This window comes from Bufo bufo, chromosome 9 (assembly GCF_905171765.1).
Source record: "Bufo bufo chromosome 9, aBufBuf1.1, whole genome shotgun sequence".
In the NCBI taxonomy this organism is placed as follows: domain Eukaryota; kingdom Metazoa; phylum Chordata; class Amphibia; order Anura; family Bufonidae; genus Bufo; species Bufo bufo.
In genome coordinates, this window is record NC_053397.1 from 93,325,684 (window position 1) to 93,349,515 (window position 23,832).

General features: G+C 46.7%; 1 protein-coding gene across 1 annotated transcript in view; it reads left to right on the forward strand.

Moving 5' to 3' along the window:
* The first annotated feature begins 309 nt into the window (after positions 1-309).
* Positions 310-23,832, forward strand: part of LOC120978569 (potassium channel subfamily T member 2-like) — a 1,475,081-nt gene continuing 1,451,558 nt past the window's right edge. The window contains 1 exon segment of the mRNA XM_040406800.1: positions 310-446. Coding sequence (XP_040262734.1) covers positions 310-446 — 137 coding nt within the window.

The following is a 23,832-nucleotide window of genomic DNA, read 5'->3' on the forward strand; positions in this document are numbered from 1 at the left end:
CCAAGTAGGGTTGTAGGTGGAACAAGAGCATCTTCAGTAAGAAAAAGCACTATAATGAGACAATGTGGCAGTCTGCTTCATATTAATGAATGTTACAGGGATTTGTAATGTAATCGTGTTAAGCAGAACATGGCTCTTCCTGTTCCCTGTGAGCCTGGTAAGTAGGCGAGATGGAGTGAGCCCTGCTAGCAATGAACACATCAAATAGGATCCTATATCATAAGAGAAAATTTCTAGTTTACATGGAAATCTAGACATGGGTAGCCCAGCATTAAAGACAACTGATACAGACAGGTTAAGAGAAGAGTCATGGCTATAAGCAAACTAGAATCATTGCAACAGTTTGCTGATCAGAAGAAGAAGATGTCTCCTCGATTAGTGCCATGTAGTGCCACTTTTGTGCCTTTTCCAGGACTTGAATCATCATTGTCTGAAACAGGACAAAGGTAAAGGGCAAAGCATTACTTGTCTTATTTATCCAATGTCCGCTAAAGCAGCTTACATTTGTCAGTGAGTCTACAATGATACTACCAATAGGAAGGATTGCTATTTTGTGCTGATGTTTTATGAATGTTTAGAGATTTAGTTATCACTAGCATACAACAGATAGATAGATAGATAGATAGATAGATAGATAGATAGATAGATAGATAGATAGATAGATAGAAAAAAAGAAAGATAGACTTGTTTTGTGTTATGCTGCACTTTTGCATTTTGTGTTGCGTTGAATGATAATGCAAACATAAAAAAAAATGTTTAATTATTATATTATGTAATATTTCTTAATGGTAAAATCAGGTTTCTGCTTAATCAGGTCATTAAATGTATTCTATTGTGAAGACAAAGGCTCAGTTATTCAGCTGACAACCAAAAACTAGCTGAGAAAGACGCATCATCCGCTCATTATATGAAAACTTCTGTAATAGGCTATGTACTCAAAGCAGGAGCATTCTTTATGGATGGTGTTTTCTGCTGATTGTAAAGTTTGGACTGCAGCTTGTTAGAATGCCTGGAGGAAAAGAATTATCCCTTATGGTATCACATCTCCCCTGTTGTGCCTATAAATATTGTATTAACTCATATTCCCTAGATTAATAAACTCCTTTGCAAAAGAATATCCTAATAAGTTGTTACAATGTGATAAAACAGATACGGATCTGTCTAAAAGTTGATCTTTACACAGAAATATCACACGTTTCTGACAGGATCTACAGTGCTATAAATAACTGGTGACAAATGAAATATTTCATATAAAAGCTTTGGAATTTGATGTGTTGGAAGCAGGAAAACGGGTAAGCTTAAAGCTTTAAGACACTTTAATAAGAGCCAAATTGTGATGGCTGGAGGACAGTCAGAGCATCTCCAAAATGGCAGGTCTTGTGGGGTGCTCTCACTATGTAGTGGTTAGAACCTAGTCTAAAAGTGGAACAAGTAAGGACAACCATTAAATAAGCAACATATTACCCAAGGATGATTTATTGGTGTGGTAGGAAAGCTTGTCTATCTGGTCTCCTCAAACAATAGAGCTAATATAATGCAATTTGCCAAACAAGGTAATGCTATATACAACAGGCTTAAAGGGATTCTGTCACCTGGATTTTAATGACAGAGCTTTTAACATCATCACATCAGTCCGCTCATTTTGTATTAAAATATACTAGTATTACTACCCTAAGTGTTGTCATTTCTTTAGAAAATCGCTTTTATTAATATGGTAATTACCTGAGTAAGGAGCCCAAGGGGCTGTCCGTTGGAGCCCAGACGCGCCCCTTCTCCTGGAGCCCAGCCCCGCCCCACTGCTAATTTATTCACTCCTCATTGCCGGCTGGCGCATGTGCAGTGCATCCTGTGAGGCCGATTCCAGGCGCTGACATGTGTATCCACGGTGCATGCGCAAGTTTATGGATCAGCGAACATGTCAGCGCCTGGAATCGGCCTCACAGGACGCACTGCACATGCGCCAGCCAGCAATGAGTAGTGAATAAATTAGCAGTGGAGCGGGGCTGGGCTCCAGGAGAAGGGGCACATCTGGGCTTCAACGGTAAGAGGGACAGCCCTCAGGTAATTACCATATTAATAAAAGCGATTTTCTAGACAAATGACAACACTTAGGGTAGTAATACTAGTATATTTTAATATAAAACGAGCAGACTGATGTGATGATGTTAAAAGCTCTGTCACTAAAATCCAGGTGACAGAATCCCTTTAAGAAATAAATTATGAGAGATACAGAAAACAAATTTATCCTGTGACCCAGGAAATCAATCATTTACCCTCTTCTTTCCCTAAAACATGTCTGGATGTAAGGCAGCTGTCTGCTATAAGACCAGAAGGTCCACCCATTGCATAAGAGTACCACCTCTCCATCCCTACACAATAGCTGTCTGTGAGACAAAACTGGAAAGTATCAGAAGGAATTCAACATTTGTTAAAATCCAGTAAAGGTGGATTTAGATTGCCCAATTTTCGGTAAGATTATCGGGAATGACCAGTACTGCCAACGCTCATTCCCAACAATCTGCCCATCTAAATGTGCCAACGATCACCCGATGAATGAGCAAAATGCTCATTCATTGAGTGATCCTATTGATCGTGCAGGCACCACCCCACCGATCATTGTTTCTGTGCAGCAGATTGTGCGGTCTATACCTGCCTTAAGTTTCAGGATCATGCAGAAAAGCATGCACCATTTCAGTACAAAACATAATTGTACTGTTTCTGTATTTTCCTGTGAATGTATCCTATTATATTTAAAATATGGAATTTAAGATTCAGTTTTAATTTATAAGTCCACTCATCCTTCATAAAGGTTCTGTATTATTGTATAAGGGTGACGTGTAATTTACTGTAAAGGTTAGAAGAATCTTGTAGCAGAATTATTCCTTGATGTGTGAAATTGTGGTGTCTGTTGTAGCAGTCTGGTCAGTGCTTGGACCATAGGTTCAATAATATCTAATTAATATTGTAGAGATGTTATCAAGTAGAAACAAATGGACTATAAACTTTTATGTACTTCCTTTGTTCTCTGTAAGTGCCACACTGGGAGATACATGATTATATCAAGCGAAATGCCAATTTTTTCCTAGTGTTGACATTTTCCAGTTCATCTAATTATTCAAAGTTTCCAAACATTTTCATTTTTTATTGTCTGCCATTCACAGAGCTTTGTGAAGGTGAATATTGCACTGCACTCACAGGGTCATTTCTGCTGGATTCCTTTTAAAATAACTATATAATATATATATATATACACTCACCTAAAGAGTTATTAGGAACACCTGTTCCATTTCTCATTAATGCAATTATCTAGTCAACCAATCACATGGCAGTTGCTTCAATGCATTTAGGGGGGTGGTCCTGGTCAAGACAATCTCCTGAACTCCAAACTGAATGTCAGAATGGGAAAGAAAGGTGATTTAAGCAATTTTGGTTGTTGGTGCCAGACGGGCCGGTCTGAGTATTTCACAATCTGCTCAGTTACTGGGATTTTCACGCACAACCATTTCTAGGGTTTACAAAGAATGGTGTGAAAAGGGAAAAACATCCAGTATGCGGCAGTCCTGTGGGCAAAAATGCCTTGTGGATGCTAGAGGTCAGAGGAGAATGGGCCGACTGATTCAAGCTGATAGAAGAGCAACGTTGACTGAAATAACCACTCGTTACAACCGAGGTATGCAGCAAAGCATTTGTGAAGCCACAACACGCACAACCTTGAGGCGGATGGGCTACAACAGCAGAAGACACCACCGGGTACCACTCATCTCCACTACAAATAGGAAAAAGAGGCTACAATTTGCACGAGCTCACCAAAATTGGACTGTTGAAGACTGGAAAAATGTTGCCTGGTCTGATGAGTCTCGATTTCTGTTGAGACATTCAAATGGTAGAGTCCGAATTTGGCGTAAACAGAATGAGAACAAGTATCCATCATCTGATGGCTACTTCCAGCAGGATAATGCACCATGTCACAAAGCTCGAATCTGTCTTGACTGTGACTGATCCAGACAGGTCTGGGAGGAGAAGGTCGCAGCGACTTGCTACTCGCGATAGCTTGTGAGTTTGCTCCATGGTTCAGGGTATGTCATCCAGGTTTTGCCTTGTGAACCTTTTTGTCCTGACTGGGAGTTTGTAGGCATCCTTCTCAGGTGAGTCCTGTCTGCCACTCCCAGATACTATATTAGTTTCAGTTTCACTTGCAGTCATTGCCAGATATAGTCCTTACTTCCAGTGCTACTCTGACCTTTGAAGGAGATCGTTTGATGGTGTTGCTGTGGAGCTCTTGTCCGGCGTGGACTGTCGTGTTTGGGATCGCCTTCTCTGCTCGTGACTGGATAAGTCTATCTCTGCTGTTGTTTGTTTGTTGCTGTCTTCCCCTGTTGTTTTCCTAGACGTGAGTGATGGTAACTAGCGCTCCCATCGGCCTTTCCCCAGTCCAGTCTTGTTAGGGCGACTGAGGGTTTAGGCATCCTGCTCGCCGCACGGGTTCACACCCCGTCCAGGGTATCAGGGCAGACAGGTGCCAGCTTAGGGTTAGTCAGGGGTGGCCATTCTATTTCCCATCCGTAGATAAGGGTCCCCCTTCCCCTCCATCTGGTGCGACACGACTGCTGCTGGGATAGCGGTCGTGACAGTATATCTGGCCTTTTAAAAAAAAAAAAAGTGACATTTCTTTTTTTTTTTTTTTTTCCTTGCTGTTTTGCTTTGTATTTTGTCTGTTCCACTATGGATCCGGTTTCGGTTTTGACGAAACAATTACAGGGGTTATCCCTTGAAGTGGCAGGATTAAAAGCAACAGTGCTGCAGCAGCAATCCTTGGGTTCCACCGTTGCTACGGGAAACCAAGGTACTCCTGAGCCAAAAGTGGCTTTACCTGATAGGTTCTCAGGAGGGAGAGACCAATTTGTAACCTTCAGAGAAGCTTGCAAATTGTTCTTCAGGTTACGCCCTAGATCCTCCGGCGGTGAGGAACAACGGGTGGGCATTGTAATTTCTCTCCTGCAAGGAGATCCGCAGGCTTGGGCTTTCTCCCTACCATCAGACTCTCCGGCCTTATGATCAGTGGAGGAGTTTTTTGAAGCCCTGGGTCTCGTATATGATGACCCGGACAGGGTCTCACTGGCTGAGTCTAAACTACGTAGACTTCGGCAAGAGAACCGGTCTGCTGAACTATATTGTTCCGAATTCCGTAGGTGGGCTACTGATACGTTATGGAACGACTCGGCCCTTAGGAGTCAGTTCTGCCAGGGGTTGTCTGAAAAATTAAAAGACGCGCTGGCGGTATACGAGGTCCCTGGGTCTCTTGAGGCTGCTATGTCTCTGTCCATAAGAATCGACAGACAACTCAGGGAGAGACTATAAAATTTTACGGAGGCCTCTATAGGGCAGGGATCGGTCTGTTATGGTCCAGTCGAACCAATGAAAATAGGGGGCGCCACTAGACGGGTGAATCCTCCTAAGTTCCGCCGTAGGTCAGAGGTTTGTTTTCGTTGTGGGGGGAGGGGTCATTTTGTCTGGGCGTATTTGTTTCCTCCATACGCATGTCTCAGTTTTTGTTGTCCGCTACCGTTGAGGCGGGCAATAAAACTGAGATCTGTTCCGTCTTTTTGGACAGTGGGGCGGGGGTCAACTTGGTGGATTCACGGTTTGCTCAGGCTCTGGGTTTTACTCCGGAACCGGTAATATAAGATAGGGCCGGGGGCTATTCATAGTATTCAGTATATTGGGCAGACTAGATGGGCCAAATGGTTCTTATCTGCCAACACATTCTATGTTTCTATGTTTCTATGCAGAACTATTCCTGTTTTTGCCATCGACTCCTCCCCTCTTACTCAGAGAGAGTTAACTCAGATCATCCATAATATCCATCTGCAGGTAGGGGACCTCCATAAAGAGCATATCTCTTGTTATGTCCTGGACGGTCTTCCGGCTCCTATGGTATTGGGGCTTCCCTGGCTGGTGACTCACAATCCCGTGGTGGATTGGCAGGCCGGGGAGATTGTGGAGTGGAGTGAACATTGTAAGGACAACTGCTTGAGTAGTAGGTGCTCTACACTCTCTGTAACATCTTTACCTGCCTTTCTGTCAGATTTTATGGATGTGTTCTCTGAGAAGGGTTGTCAGGGGTTACCACCTCACCGTCCATATGATTGCCCGATTAATCTATTACCTGGGGCAAAACTACCTAAAACCCGGTTATACAATCTTTCCGGCCCGGAGAGGAAGGCTATGCAAGATTATATTTCGGAGAGTTTGGCTAAAGGACACATCAGACTCTCTTCTTCACCCGTGGCTGCAGGGTTCTTTTTCGTTAAAAAGAAAGATGGGGGCCTGCGTCCTTGCCTGGATTTCCGGGAATTAAACCGGATAACTATCCAAGATCCCTATCCTCTTTCTCTCATTCCCGACCTCTTTAATCAGGTTGCTGGTGCTAAATGGTTCTCCAAAATGGATCTCAGAGGAGCCTATAACCTGGTTCGCATCAAAGAGGGGGATGAGTGGAAAACGGCTTTTAATACTCCGGAAGGGCATTATGAAAATCTGGTCATGCCATTTGGTCTTACTAATGCGCCTGCGGTGTTCCAACATTTTGTCAACGATATTTTTAGTCACCTTATCGGGAGATTTGTTGTGATATATCTTGATGACATCCTGGTCTATTCCCCGGATCTGGATACACATAAGATCCATGTGAGACAAGTGCTGCAGATATTAAGGGCCAACAAATTGTTTGCTAAGTTAGAGAAATGTGTGTTCACCGTAAAAGAACTGCCATTTCTGGGGTATGTGTTGTCAGATTCAGGTTTCCGCATGGATCCAGAGAAAGTCCGGGCGATTATGGACTGGGATCTGCCTGAGAACCTGAAGGCATTGCAACGCTTCCTGGGGTTTGCCAATTTTTATAGAAAGTTTATTAAGAACTATTCCTTGGTGGTCAAACCACTGACGGACATGACCCGAAAGGGATCCGATTTTTCCAAATGGTCACATGCAGCCAAAAATGCCTTTACATCTCTGAAGGAGAGATTCATCTCGGCCCCTATTCTCGTACAGCCAGATGTCTCGCTTCCTTTTATTGTAGAGGTTGACGCATCAGAGGTGGGGGTGGGAGCGGTACTATCTCAGGGCCCGTCCCCCGGTGAATGGCGTCCGTGTGCTTTCTTTTCGAAGAAGTTGTCTACTGCAGAAAGGAACTATGATATTGGCAACAGGGAACTTTTGGCTATTAAGTTGGCCTTTGAGGAGTGGCGTCATTTTTTGGAGGGGGCGGTTCATCCCGTCACGGTGATTACTGATCACAAAAACGTATTATATCTGGAGTCTGCTAAACGTCTCACCCCTAGACAGGCTCGGTGGTCGTTATTTTTTACTAGGTTTAATTTTGTAATAACCTATCGCCCGGGGGCAAAAAATACTAAGGCGGATGCATTGTCCCGAAGTTTTCCTGGAGGGGGTGATGTTGATGTACCAGAGCCCAGTTTGCAAAAGGGGGTGGTGGTCTCTGCATTACACTCAGGTTTGGAAGGGAGGGTGTTGGAAGCTCAGGGGAACGCCCCGGCCTCCTGCTCCTCGGGTAAACTGTTTGTGCCAGAAAATTTACGACTGGAGATACTAAAAGAACACCATAACTCCACACTGGCAGGACACCCAGGTAGTAGGGCAACCTCTGAGTTAGTGTCTCGTCGGTTCTGGTGGCCTAAATGGCGCCAGGAGGTGTTGAATTTTGTGTCTGCATGTGCTACCTGTGCTCGTTCTAAGGTAGATCATACTCGTCCGGCAGGGCGTCTTTTACCTCTGGCCATCCCCAACAGGCCTTGGATGCACCTATCAATGGATTTCATTACGGATCTACCAGTATCAGCGGGGAAGACTGTTATTCTTGTAGTTGTTGACAGATTCAGTAAAATGGTGCACTTTATTGCTCTTGCCGCATTGCCTAATGCTAACACACTGGCTCAGGTTTTTATTGACCACATCGTGAAGCTTCATGGGGTCCCTTCCGATATTGTTTCAGATCGTGGTACCCAATTTGTTTCTAAATTTTGGAAAGCCTTTTGTTCTCGTTTAGGGGTTCATCTGTCGTTTTCTTCATCTTTCCATCCACAGTCCAACGGTCAGACTGAACGTACCAATCAAAACCTAGAGACATATTTGAGATGCTTTGTTTCCGAAAATCAGGAGGAATGGTCATCTTATTTACCGTTAGCCGAGTTTGCCATTAATAATCGTCGTCAAGAATCTACCGATAAGTCACCATTTTTTGGTGCGTATGGTTTCCATCCTCAGTTTTGTACGTTTAGTGATGGGGGGGCCTTCTGGGATTCCCGAGGAGGAACGATTTGCGTCTTCACTTTCTTCAGTGTGGCAGAGTGTGCAAGAAAGTTTGAAGAGAATGGGTGGTAGATACAAACGTGTGGCTGATAGGAAGCGCTCTGAAGGTCCGGACCTTGGGGTGAATGACTTGGTGTGGTTGTCTACCAGAAATATCAAGTTGAAGGTTCCCTCGTGGAAATTAGGTCCGAGATTTATTGGTCCTTATAGGGTAATTAAGATCATTAACCCGGTGCCTTTTCGTCTGGAGCTACCTCAGACTCGAAGGATCCATAATGTCTTCCACAGGTCTCTGCTTAAGAGATATGTAGAACCTCCTGAACCATTGCCGCTACCGCCTCCACCGGTGGTTGTTGATGGCAGTCTTGAGTTTCAGGTAGAAAAGATTGTTGATTCACGATATGTTCGCCGCTCTCTTCAGTACCTGGTGCACTGGAAAGGTTATGGTTCCGAAGAGAGAATGTGGGTTCCAGCATCAGAGATAAAAGCAGACAGACTCATTCGGGCTTTTCATAGCTCCCATCCGGAGAGGCCTGGTCTTGAGGGTCCGGGGGCCCCTCGTAGAAAGGGGGGTACTGTCACGACTGTGACTGATCCAGACAGGTCTGGGAGGAGAAGGTCGCAGCGACTTGCTACTCGCGATAGCTTGTGAGTTTGCTCCATGGTTCAGGGTATGTCATCCAGGTTTTGCCTTGTGAACCTTTTTGTCCTGACTGGGAGTTTGTAGGCATCCTTCTCAGGTGAGTCCTGTCTGCCACTCCCAGATACTATATTAGTTTCAGTTTCACTTGCAGTCATTGCCAGATATAGTCCTTACTTCCAGTGCTACTCTGACCTTTGAAGGAGATCGTTTGATGGTGTTGCTGTGGAGCTCTTGTCCGGCGTGGACTGTCGTGTTTGGGATCGCCTTCTCTGCTCGTGACTGGATAAGTCTATCTATGCTGTTGTTTGTTTGTTGCTGTCTTCCCCTGTTGTTTTCCTAGACGTGAGTGATGGTGACTAGCGCTCCCATCGGCCTTTTCCCAGTCCAGTCTTGTTAGGGCGACTGAGGGTTTAGGCATCCTGCTCGCCGCACGGGTTCACACCCCGTCTAGGGTATCAGGGCAGACAGGTGCCAGCTTAGGGTTAGTCAGGGGTGGCCATTCTATTTCCCATCCGTAGATAAGGGTCCCCCTTCCCCTCCGTCTGGTGCGACACGACTGCTGCTGGGATAGCGGTCGTGACAGAATCATTTCAAATTGGTGTCTTGAACATGACAATGAGTTCACTGTACTAAAATGGCCCCCACAGTCACCAGATCTCAACCCAATAGAGCATCTTTGGGATGTGGTGGAACGGGAGCTTTGTGCCCTGGATGTGCATCCCTCAAATCTCCATCAACTGCAAGATGCTATCCTATCAATATGGGCCAACTGTCACGGAACCATGAACCAGACGTACAACAAGAGATAAGTGAAAATAAGAAGGCTTTATTGAAAATAAAGCTGTAAAGCAAAAGTCCAAACGAATGGTGAAACCGAAGCAGAGTCTTTGAGAGGCCAGAGATCAGGAACCAGAAGGGTAGTCAGACGAAGCCAGGATCAGGAACCAGCAGGGTAGTCAGACGAAGCCAGGATCAGGAACCAGCAGGGTAGTCAGACGAAACCAGGATCAGGAACCAGAAGCAGCAGCAGTCTTAGAAGCATGTGAACACAGGAGGACCAAGCAAGGAACTGAAGCCACAGACCTCCTATATATATGAGCTAGGCATCCAGCTCCTCCCAGTGGGAAGGAGGAGCCGCAGGGTGGAAGGCTACAAGAAACCCAGAAACCAAGATGGCCGCCAGCACATGTCAAACGAAGGAGAACAGCAAGAAGGTAAGACCATGACAGTACCTCCCCCTCAAGGGCCCCTCCTCCGCGGAGCAAAAAACGGTTTCTGAGGGAAGCGTGCGTGGAAGGCTCGGAGCAAGGCAGGAGCATGGACATCTGCGGAGGGAACCCAGGAACGCTCCTCTGGACCATAACCACGCCAATGGATCAAAAACTGCACCCGACCGCGGACCAGGCGTGAGTCCAGGATATTGCTCACCTCATACTCCTCATGATTGCCCACTCGGACCGGACGAGGCCGAGGAACCGAGGAAGTGAAACGATTACACACCAGTGGCTTCAACAGGGAGACATGAAACACGTTAGAGATCCGCATGCCAGGAGGAAGCGCAAGGGCATAGGCTACCGGGTTTACCCTGCGAAGCACTCGGAAGGGACCAACAAAGCGAGGCGCCAGCTTGGGAGTGGGCACTCGAAGGTTGAGGTTGCGGGTGGACAACCATACACGGTCTCCGACCTGGTAGGAAGGAGCAGGCGCTCGTCTGCGATCAGCCTGGAGTCTCTGGCGCTGCGCAGAGGCCTCAAGGGACTTCTGGATCTGTACCCAAGAAGCACGTAGGACGGAAAGGTGATCCTCCACCGCCGGAATATCCTGGGGAGAGAATACCTCCGGTAACACGGCAGGTTGGAACCCATAATTGGCCATGAAGGGAGACGTCCCAGAGGAAGAGTTCACCGCCGTGTTCCTGGCAAACTCAGCCCAAGGCAGAAGGTCAACCCAATTGTCTTGGTGATCGGAGACATAGCAACGAAGGAATTGCTCCAAGGCCTGATTGGATCGTTCTGCGGCCCCATTGGACTGAGGGTGGTAGGCCGAGGAGAAGGAGAGATGAATCCCCAACTGGGAGCAAAAGGCGCGCCAGAACCTGGACACAAACTGACTCCCCCGATCCGACACAATCTCCTTGGGCAAACCGTGCAACCGGAAGACCTCCCTGGCAAAAATCGTGGCCAACTCTTGTGCAGAGGGTAACCTCTTGAGAGGAACACAGTGGCACATTTTGGAAAACCGATCCACAATCATGAGAATGACCGTATGGCCTCGGGATGCAGGGAGGTCCACAATGAAATCCATCCCCAGGTGTGACCATGGGCGCTCCCCGGTGGCTATGGGTTGCAGAAGGCCCAACGGAAGGTGCCGAGGGGACTTACTCTGGGCACAAATGGAGCATGCCGCTACATATGCGGCGATGTCGGAACGTAGGGAAGGCCACCAGAACAGACGTGAAACAGCCCAGGACAGCTGATTCTTTCCAGGATGCCCCGCGGTCTTGGAGTTATGGTAGGTTCGCAACAACCGAGTGCGCAACTCCTCAGGCACAAAACATCTGCCGTTGGGTCTCCCAGAGGGAGCACCAGATTGAGCCGCCAAAATCTGCTCACCCAGGGGAGAGGTCAGGCTGGTGCGAATGGCGGCCAGGATCTGATTCGGAGGTATGACCGAAGTCGGAATCGACTCCTCCATGGACAGCTCGGAGTACTGCCGTGATAGGGCATCCGCCCTGATGTTCTTGGAACCGGGTAGGTAGGAGACCACGTAATTAAAACGTGACAAGAACAGAGCCCATCTGGCCTGACGTGGTGTCAATCTCTTGGCCTCAGAAAGGTAGGTCAGATTCTTATGGTCCGTCAGGATGAGAACCGGAACCACCGAACCCTCGAGCAAGTGCCTCCATTCTTTAAGGGCCTGCACGATGGCCAATAACTCCCTGTCACCAATCTGATAGTTGCACTCCGCGGAAGACAGTTTCCGGGAGTAAAACCCACAAGGAAGCAGAGGACCTTCTGGTGTTCTACGCTGAGACAGAAGGGCGCCTACTCCCGTCTCAGACGCGTCCACCTCGAGGACAAAGGGCAACCCAGGGTTGGGATGCGACAGAATCGGAGCCGACACAAAAGCGGACTTTAGGGCCTCAAAAGCTCGGATGGCCTCGAGCGGCCAGACCTGGGAATTACTGCCCTTCCTGGTCAGATCCGTGAGAGGCTTGGCCAGCATGGAAAAGTCCCTGTTGAACTTCCGATAATAATTGGCGAAGCCCAAAAAGCCCTGCAGGGAACGAAGACCACTGGGCTGGGGCCACTGTAAGACAGCCGAAACCTTATCAGGATCCATGGAGAACCCCTCAGCGGAAATGATGTAACCTAAGAAGGTTACCTGGGATCGGTGAAATTCGCATTTCTCAAGCTTACCGAACAGCTTGTTCTCTCGTAACCGTTGCAACACTCGTCTGACATCCAGAATGTGGGCCTCCATGGATTCAGAATATACCAAGATGTCATCCAAATAGACCACCACACACTGCTGCAACAGGTCACGGAAAACATCGTTGATGAATTCCTGAAAGACTGCGGGCGCATTGCACAACCCAAAGGGCATAACCAAGGATTCATAATGACCGGTCCTGGTGTTAAACGCGGTCTTCCACTCATCGCCCGCCTTGATCCTTACCAGGTTATATGCCGCCCTCAGGTCGAGTTTGGTAAAGACCGTGGCCCCTTTAAGGCGATCGAACAGCTCGGAAATCAAGGGTATCGGGTAAGCGTTCTTGATCGTGATGCGATTGAGACCCCTGTAATCGATGCAAGGCCTCAACTCACCGCCCTTCTTTTTCACAAAGAAAAATCCAGCCCCTGCCGGGGACGAGGATTTGCGAATGTGTCCGCGTGAAAGCGCCTCCCTCACGTACTCCTCCATGGCCTCATTCTCCGCTACCGACAGTGGATAGACTTTGCCACGAGGAGGAACGGCACCAGGTTGTAACTCTATGGCACAATCGTATGGGCGGTGCGGAGGTAGGGCAACCGCGCGCACCTCATCGAATACATCCCGGTACTCCTCGTATTCAGGAGGCAACAGAGAGTCCGAGGAAGTACACAGCAACTTGACAGACCCATGGATGCAACTAGCCCCACACTGCGGTGACCACGAGAGGATCTCGGCCGATCTCCAATCGAAAGTCGGATTATGCTTCTGGAGCCAGGGGTACCCCAAGACCACCGAGTAGTGTGGAGACGAAATAACCTGGAGACAGACCGACTCTCTGTGAACGGCACCAATGGCTATCCCCACTGGAAGGGTCTCATGAGTCACGTGTGACGACAGAAGGGGTCTGCCGTCTATCGCCTCAAGAGCCAGTGTGGAACCTCGAGCCTGCAGAGGAATGGAATTGGCGGCAGCGAACACACTATCAATGAACAAACCACCAGCACCAGAGTCCACCAACGCCTGGGTCGTCACCGAGCCCCTGACCCAGGAGAGGACAACAGTGATCAGTGGTTTGTCAACACGGGAAACCGGGGACGAGGAGACTCCACCCAAGATCTGCCCCCGACAGGATCTCAGGTACGAGCGTTTCCCGGACGGTTCGGACATGCCAACCGAAAATGCCCACCGAGACCACAGTACATGCATCAACCCTCGCGTCTCCGGAGTACCCTCTCCCCCTCGGACAGGCGAGCAAACCCCAGCTGCATGGGTTCACCCCCAGACAAGTCATCCCCAGGAGGCGTGGGAGGAGAGGGAGGCATGGGTGGGACAGCAAACGTAGACGCCAATCTGTTAGAAGACCTCCGCAGGCTCTCCTTAAAGGAAGGTCTCTCCCTGAGTCTGGTGTCAATCAAAATCAGGAAAGAAATAAGAGACTCAAGCTCCACTGGTAGGTCCTTAGCTGCAACCTCATCCTTCAAGGCATCCGAGAGACCATGAGAGAAAGCAGCGACCAGAGCCTCATTATTCCAGCCCACCTCTGCTGCCAGGGTACGAAACTCAATGGCGTATTCAGCTACGGATCGTGATCCCTGTCTGATGGACATAAGGAGCTTCGCAGCAGAGGCAGCACGAGCCGGCACATCGAATACCTTCCGAAGAGAAGCAGCAAAACCGGAAAACTCGGCAACCACCGGATTGTTGTTCTCCCATAAAGGGCTGGCCCAGGCCAAGGCCTTGTCCGAGAGCAGCGAGATCAAGAAGCCCACCTTCGATCTCTCAGTAGGAAAGGCATGTGGCAGCAACTCGAAATAAATGCCCACCTGGTTAAGGAAACCTCGGCACTGAGTTGGCTCTCCCCCAAAGCGCTGTGGAAGAGGGGCAGAACCGGTCATACCCCGAAACACCGCAGGCGCAACAACAGGTGTCGGGGTAGACTCTGGCGCAACAACCGGAGCGGCAGTTGGAGCGACAACCGACCCATCGGCAACGGGAGCGAAATGAGCCGTGCGTTCAAGCAGGGTTTGCAATGCCACAGCGAACCGACCCAACAGGTGATCCTGCTGATCAAGTCTGGCAACCAGCATGGGTAGCGAGGATGGCCCTGTACCGTCAGAACTCATGGCTTGGTCCTAATGTCACGGAACCATGAACCAGACGTACAACAAGAGATAAGTGAAAATAAGAAGGCTTTATTGAAAATAAAGCTGTAAAGCAAAAGTCCAAACGAATGGTGAAACCGAAGCAGAGTCTTTGAGAGGCCAGAGATCAGGAACCAGAAGGGTAGTCAGACGAAGCCAGGATCAGGAACCAGCAGGGTAGTCAGACGAAGCCAGGATCAGGAACCAGCAGGGTAGTCAGACGAAACCAGGATCAGGAACCAGAAGCAGCAGCAGTCTTAGAAGCATGTGAACACAGGAGGACCAAGCAAGGAACTGAAGCCACAGACCTCCTATATATATGAGCTAGGCATCCAGCTCCTCCCAGTGGGAAGGAGGAGCCGCAGGGTGGAAGGCTACAAGAAACCCAGAAACCAAGATGGCCGCCAGCACATGTCAAACGAAGGAGAACAGCAAGAAGGTAAGACCATGACACCAACATTTCTAAAGAATGCTATTAGCACCTTGTTGAATCAATGCCACGTAGAATTAAGGCAGTTCTGAAGGCAAAAGGGGGTCCAACACTGTATTAGTATGGTGTTCCTAATAATTCTTTAGGTGAGTGTATAGTGACACAGTGAGAGGTTTGGTCTGGGAAAACAGGTATTTTCCTCTCAGCATGTGCTGCTGGGCTGATTTCCAGCCAGGTTACATCAAATACCGGACCAGATTTTAAATGACGGTCTGGGTTTTGGCAGCACCTGGCTGTCCTTAAATAGGCAGCTGGGCTCAGAAGCCAGGTCTCTGTGTTGGGATCTGGATGAAGGCTTGCTACCTGTTTGGCGTAAAAACAGGTTGGTACTGCTATCAGCAAGGACTCTTTAAGGCAGAATTGCTGCATGGTGTGAATTACCACCAACGCCGCAAGGTGACTTTTTGTTTGAATATGACTGCTTGTTTTGTCACTTGCCTAAAGTGTGAATAAAACACTGAACTGTTTGATCCAAAAAACTTGTTGCTGCCTCTATACTGCAAATTGAGATAAGTGATCAATTTAAAACTTAACTTTTAATAATCTATTAATAGAAAATTGGCCCCAAGATAAATAGATAATATACATGGAAGATACAACAATAAAGAAGCACGGAAGGTCACCCCACAAATGATTGTGGCACTCGGTGACCAGAACACACTTTAGATTACAATAGGTGCTCGGCGGCACCAAAAAAAAGGTAACCAGGTGGTCCTACCGATCTGATGAGATGCTCCTTGGTACAGCGATTGCCTCACCGGTGTTGGATGATGTACGTACACCGTAGCTGGAGGCAGTTGCCAAACACAGGTTATGGACGCTATGATATCTAGCCCTAGTGATGCCCTAGGGGACCTTTACTGGCCTAGGTGACCTGATCACGGGCCCCCATGACCAGGCACAGTCAGGAACCTAACTCTGGAATTAATGCGCCATCTATAAAGCCCTCTCCTGCCTAGTCCCTACACGCATGTTTCGCTACAAAGATGAGTGTAAAGATCATCAGGGGAAACAAGGGAGCTTGGGCTATTTAGCTGAACGGGGTACACAGGCAATGACGTGTCCCCTAGACAGCAAAGTAGTATATCCACGATCCTGATATGGACTCAAGTGGACAAGCTGGCAGTAAAGAAGGAAGAGGAACTCCTGATACTCGACCCCCCTCCTCCTACCAAAGTACTGGCGCATGGACTGATAAGATTTGAATATGATTGAATCTCTTTTATAAATCTATAAAATATTATGCACCTCTTGTGTGAATTTATTAAAATATTATGAATCTCTTGTATTAAATTAATCTCTTGTATGAATTTACAAAAATCTTATGAACCTCTTAGAATTTTTAATAATAAAATCATGAAGAAAAAACTGACTATGACAAAATCAAAAAGTTTAAAAAGCTTTATTAATCATCAATAGATTGCATTAATTATATATCACACAATACTAGGTCTTTTAAGCATAGGAATAAAATAATAACAAGCTTTTTATTGTTATAACCATTATTAGTATAATGCATATATTGTTTATTACAATTCCTTTTTACAAAATAAAATGTATTTACAAAATTAACCATGCAAAATGTAACCTAGTTAGTAAGGTTGTCTTGTTAGGCCTATGTGTGTAGAATGAAAAGAGACAGGTAGGATTTTACAGAGCAGAAACATACCAGACGATGTTACAAAAAAAAATACACAGATGTTCTGCAAAGAAACTTGGTTCATGCTAAACAGGATACAAAATAACTAGCGACTTTAAATCTTGTTGCATCTTCAACTCCTGATCATCACCACCAGCCACATTTAACACCTGATAAGACCGACACCACCCATGAAATTGTAAATCAGATCAATCAGCGTTTTAAAAAAAATGCTACGTTTTTATTAAACAGGACAAAAGCATGGTATCGCATCGTGGAATGATAATGCTCAATTTATTTACAAGGGCAGTGTAATTCCTGGATCTAATATGCTGAACTTGGCGTGTAATACAACACAAAACCATGGAATGACCAAAAGGATAATATACTGTCTTGATGGGACACATTTATGCATGCAATGGCTGAGTTAAATATCCTCTCTACGGTTGTCGAAATTCCAATACCAGAGAAAATCTAAATGGTATAAATATGAAGCTAAATCATACTTTTGATACACCGCCATCACGAAACATACCTGGCTCTTTAACTTCTACACCCATAGGCCTAACAAGAGCAACCTTACTACCTAAAAAAGGACTTTACCTATGTTACATTCTGCATGGTTAATTTTTTTAATGTATTTTATTTTGTAAAAGATAATTGTAATAAACATCATATGCATTATACTAATAATTGCTGTAACAATAAAAAGCTTGTTATTATTTTATTCCTTTTCTTTAAATATATAGTATTGTGTGATATATAATTAATGTAATCTGATGATGGTTAATAAATCTTTTGAAACTTTTTAATTTAGTTTTTTTCATGATTTTATTATTAAATATTCTAAGAGGTTTATAAGATTTTAATAGATTCATACAAGAGATTCATAACATTTTTTATAAATTCATACAATAGATTAATTTAATACAAGAGATTCATAATATTTTCATAAATTCACACGAGAAGTTAATAATATTGAATAGATTTATAAAGGAGATTCAAACAATAGATTAATTTAATAGATTCATACAAGAGATTCATACGATTTTAATAAATTTATATAAGAGATTAATTTAATGCAAAAGATTAATAATATTTTAATAAATTCACACAAGAGGCTCATAATATTTATAGGTTTATAAAGGAGATTAATTTAATACAAGAGATATATAATATTTTAATAAATTCACACAATAGATTAATTTATTACAAGAGATTAGTAATATTTTAATAAATTCACACAAGAGGTTCATAATATTTTATAGATTTATAAAGGAGATTACCGGTAATTTAATACAAGAGATTCATAATATTTTAATAAATTCACACAAGAGGTTCATAATATTTTATAGATTTATAAAGGAGATTCAAACAATGGAATAATTTAATAGATTTATAAAACCTTAATATAATTTTATTTTGAAGATATTAAACATTATTGAATTACTGCCAAAGTCATGCCTATGGGCATGATACTTTTGAGTACACAGCTTCCGCCCTTAAACATACTACTCATTCTGCTTTAAGCATCTCACAGGGACAGACCTCTCTACACAAATGCAGAGACACACAGCCTTACTTAATCAATGTAGTAAAAAAACTGTGCTACATATAGGGACACATACAATACACTGGGGTCCATGGGGAGCCCCCTTATAATCCTATCAATCATTCCACCAACTAAGGTCGCCCAGAAGGCGAGGGAGGAGGGGATTATGGGGCAGGGTGGGGTCAATCAAAGGTCAATAAAAGTGTCGTGGCACCTGAATTTGACGAATAATATAGACGTTACACTACTAGTGGTGTCGCCTCTGAAAGTCAGCAAGGCGAGCATGGCTGTGAAAGATCTTCTAAAATGCCCAGAGATTTTCCTGGCCTGCTGCAGGACGTCCTGGACCCCGGGGTATTTGGCAACGAATTGCTGCACGACTAAGTTCAGGTCGTGTGTCATTTTGCCCTGTTTCAGCGTGCTAAGCAGATTGGCACTGTTGTCGCACACCACTTTACCAACTGTCAAATTGAGCAGGGTTAGCCACTGATCGGCCTGTGACCGCAGAGCTGAAAGGAGTGCAGGACCGGTGTGGCTCTTGGCTTCCAGGCACAACAGCATGGCAACGTCTCACCTGGCACGTTAAATAGGTTCTGGGGAGCTTGGGGGATGTAGCAGAAGAAGCAGTAGCAGTGGAAAAGTAGGATTCAGACGGATTCAGAAGGCTATTTTTCGGATGACAGACGAACCCAAATCTTTTTATATTTATTTCAGACGAATCCAGTAAAACAGCGCATAGCACCATTTTAGGGCACGTCGGTGGGAAAAAAAACACCATAAGGGAAGAAGGAATCTCGCATAACCCTGAAAGGAAGTCGGTTGGAGAACTTACCGTGATTGGCTCACAGGCCGACAGACTTCCTGAATGAGCCAATCAGTGCTGCAAAAGGCAGGGAGGTTCTCTAGCAGAATGTCATTCTGTGCTGGGCTGTGAATGAAGGTAGCTGGATCTTAAATTGTCTGCAGGGAAAACGATCATAGGGAGTCAAGGAGAGTGAAAAAACAATCAGGGACAGTCAGAAATAAATCAAGCTTGTCTGCTACTGCCAGGAACAGTGAAGGTAAAGCTAGGATTACAAAGAAGAAGAAGAATTGTGTGTGTAGAATAGAGAGTAAGGAGTGAGGAGCTGAGGTTGGCAGTGCCAGCTGTTGTAAATGACAAAAGCTGCTACAGTACCTGCAAGAAAATGTCCATTTTCACAGAAAATCTATTTTTTTTTATTGGGGGGGAGGGGGTTATATAAGTGAAAAGTGTACAGCACGTGTTCTACTATCAATCTAGCATAGCATATAGAATACTAGTGAGAACTCTGTGTCAGGTCATCTCACATATTTAATGTATTTATTTAATTATGTTTTAGTTTGAAAAACTGTATACATCATGACGGGGGTACTGGTTATTTACACTCGACCCTTCACCCCTTTTACCTTAACTCACCCCCCACCCCACTATATCCTCCGCACCCCCACCTTAACCCAATAATGACACAGACACCATGTTTTGGATTAATTTGGCCACAGCAGCCTTTTATTAACAAACATACAAAAATTAACCTAATTCCAGATACCAACATTACAAATGTTCAGTCCCCGAGGGGGAGGTCCTTGAAGCCCCAAAACCACTGAATAACCATATTGGGGTGAGCAAACTTACCTCCAGCCGTTGACCGCTGGCTCGGAGGCACCCCTGCCGGCTCACCCCAACAATTCAGCCACAGCCTCCCACCAACCAATGGGAGTCCAGCCCAGACCGTGGGGCCCTCCCATCCTCATCATCTGATAAACTCACCAACTCCAAGGACCTCCCACCGCCACAGACGCAACGGCTTGACCCCTTAAGCCTGTGCGTCCCTCCACTCACGCACAGCAATCTCCATTCCCTCCTGCAACGCTAAAAATCACATGTCCAAACCCAGAGCATTAAGATGTACCCCGTCGCTACGCCAAAACCCCCCAACTCCCTTCTCAAGCTCCCTGTGTCTAATCGACAAGGCCCCATTCTGAGACATAAACCGACAAATAGCCCTGTTAACCTTTATCCTGGCCTTGTTGATACCATCAACTGACCGCGCTCCTCGCCACACCGTCCTTGGAACAATATCTGACCAGACCATCACCATCCTTGGAAACATCGCCCATAATCGCAGCAGGTCAAATTTTACGTCCTGCACAAGCTCCCTAAACGGATGGGCAGCCAAATCATTCCCTCCTACATGTAAGACTAATATGTCCGGGGCCCTATCCTGCTTGACATACCTGTGAAATTCCGGTACGACCCCGCTCCATATCATGCCCCGCCGACCTATCCATCTCACCACCGCCACCTCCCGAGCGAAACCAAGATGCTGACCGTCCGACCTGACCGCTGCCCTGAGAGCGCCCCAAAAAACATAAGAGTGCCCTAGCACCCAAATAAACACAGGCTCTGAACCTGGAATGAAAAAACACAGAAAAACACTAGGAGTAAACCCACACGCCACCCCCATAGAGAAATAAACACCTCTAACCCTACCCTAATAACATCTACCCCTCCTCTCCCTTCAGTCTCACAGCCTCTCTGGCCTGATGTATGACCGGAACCGTACAGATTCCCACCGCCCGATCCTCCTGATAACATCATCACCCAAAGCCCATCTGGCAGCCTCGGTCGCTGCCCCTATTCTAAACGAATGGCCCGAATACACCTCCCCTCCCCTTCCTATTTGCCCAAAACACCGTCTAAACACAGCTGTAAACTGATAACGCGAGAGGAATGAGCCATCCTGATGGACCAACAACGGAGACCACCCCGTCCCCACCTCTGGACAATACTCCCTCATGCAACGCACTGGACACATTAAACAATCCGGAATCTCAAATAACACTACCCTACGACCTCTCCCTTCCACGTCCGTTTTTGATCATCTAATCACAAATTCAACCCTGTCGGAAAAAATGTCAACATCATCTCTCCATAACCCACCCCCTCGATGACCCGAAGGACAAACTAACTCCCCCAACCGCAACGCCCCAAAAAACGCTAAAGAGAAAGCCAAGCAAAATAACCTAGCTTCCCACATAGAACTACAAACCCTGTCCAACTGCTCACCTAACTGCAACAGTAATGTGAAAGATACCGGCCGCCGCTCATCACCTCCCCCTTTTTCCCGGCGCCAACCCTTCAAAGCCCTCGCCTCCAAGAATGACTTCGTCAAATCCACTAATTTCCTGACCCGAAAACCAAAAGCTACCCCGCCATACAGCCATTCATTTTTGCAACAGACCAACCTTCATCCCTACAGTGGCCTATAAACAACAGAAGCGCAATCTCCCCATCCCTCTCACCAGCCCCTAAACTACCCGTCCACTCCACCCACCGTTGCCACGCCTTAGCATACATCTCCCACGTACCAGGTGCTAATGAAGAACGTATAAGACCCGCCGCCGTCACTCCAGCACTTCCCAAAGACAGGTCGGACACTCCAGCTCAACTTCTGCTGCCCCCGGAGCCAGCTGACGAAAACGGTCCCACTGCAAACGAGAGAGAGCATCAGCAATACAGTTGTCAACCCCAGGCACATGCACCGCCACTACCCATGCGTTAATTGACAGACACTCCAACACCAATTTCTGCAATAACCGAACTACCAATGATGACGAGGCTGACAAACCATTAATCGCTTGCACCACCCCCAGATTGTCGCAGTGGAACCGTATTTTTTTATTCTCAAACACCCGCCCCCACAACATCACCGCAGTACTATCGGGAACAGCTCTAACAATGCCAAATTTTTTACCAACCCCTCAGAACCCAACTGTCCGGCCATTTCCCCGCACACCATTCCCCCCCACAATAAACCCCAAAACCACAACCCCCCGTCGCATCTGAAAACAGGTCAAAATCAAAAGAATCCACCATCTCATCCATTAACAAGGAACGGCCATTATATTTTTCCAGAAATGCCCCCCAAACCAACAAGTCCCCTTTTAGCTCCCGCCCCAACCTAATGAAATGATGAGGCGCCTGAACCCCCGCCGTCGCCCCCACCAATCGTCTGCTGAAAATTCTGCCCATGGGCATAATGCGACACGCGAAATTAAGCTTTCCCAGAAGTGACTGAAGCTCCCGTAACTGAATTTTTCGTAACCGCCCTGCCCGCGCCACCTCCCGCTTCAAGCTATCCCAAGAAAGCTCAATTTCGTCGTGGGGCCCACCGTCTTCTCCCTAGCCAAAGGAACCCCAAACAAACCGAACAACCCCTCCAACGTATGCAACAAAACCGAACACACCCTCGAATCTTTCGGGCCGACGCAAAGAAAATCGTCCAGGTAATGGATAACTGAATCACACCCAGCCGAATCCCTAACCACCCACTCCAAAAAAGAACTAAACAATTTAAAATATGCGCATGACAATGAACAGCCTATCGGTAGACACCTAGCTACAAAAAACCCCCCGCTCCAAAAACAGCCCAAAAGGTGCAGACTATCGGGATGTACAGGCAGAAGCCTGAACTCCGCCTCGATGTCGGTCTTTGCCATTAGCGCTCCCTGACCAAAACGCCTCACCCATGCCACTGCCACGTCAAACGACGTATACACCACCGAGCATAAGGCTGGGTCAATACCGTCGTTAACTGATGTTCCCTTAGGGAAGGAAGTGGTGAATCAACCGGAACTTATTTATCTCCTTTTTTGGGACCACCCCCAACGGGGACACCCGCAAATCCAACAAGGGGGGCCCCACAAAAGGGCCAGCCATCCTCCCTAGTCTAACCTCCTTTTCCAACTTTTCCAAAACCACCCCCGGGTGTTCCATTGCCGAACGCAAATTTTTTGTAACTAACCTAGCGCCAGACGGAACAAACGGTATCCGAAAACCCAACGCAAATCCCTCCTTTAGCATCCCTGCCGCCTTCCTGTCAGGATACCTAGCGAGATACGGCCCCATCTTTTCCAGCCGCACCGGCGTCTCCCCTTTTTCAGAACTCTCCCCGCCTCTATGCCTACTGCTCCTAAAGCACCGCGCAGCCCCGTGCAATCCCCCGCAGTTGGAGCATTCGTGCTTAAACTTGCACTTGGCCCCAAACTTACATCCTCCCTCATTGAACAAGAAACACAGACCTTTTGCGGATGCTGCTGCAAAACCCGACTGTCCTCCACCCCCGGCCTCCCCCCGAAAGGACTGACCTGATCTAACCGGCGCCATCACCTTCAACCACAAGGCAATATCCTTGTGATCCCATCTGATACCCGGACGCACTGCCTTCCGCTGCCTGAATTGCTCGTCATATCGTAGCTACGCTACACCACCATATACCCTATACGCTTCCCCAACAGCATCCAGGTAGCAAAAAAGAGCGGAACAACATTCCGGCTCTTTTTCCCCTATCACACTCGCCAGTATCGCGAACGCTTGCAACCAGTTTGCAAACGACCTCGGTATCAGCCCGTGCCTGCGCTTCTCCTCGTCCTCCTTCTTGCTCCCCTTCTTCTGAAACTTATCTAAGTTAAACTTCTCCAACGGGAGCAAGGAAAAAATATCTACGTACTCCCCCTTCCATATTTTTTCCCTGACCTCCTGCTTAAGATGCGCCCCCAGGGGACCCTCAAAACATACATACA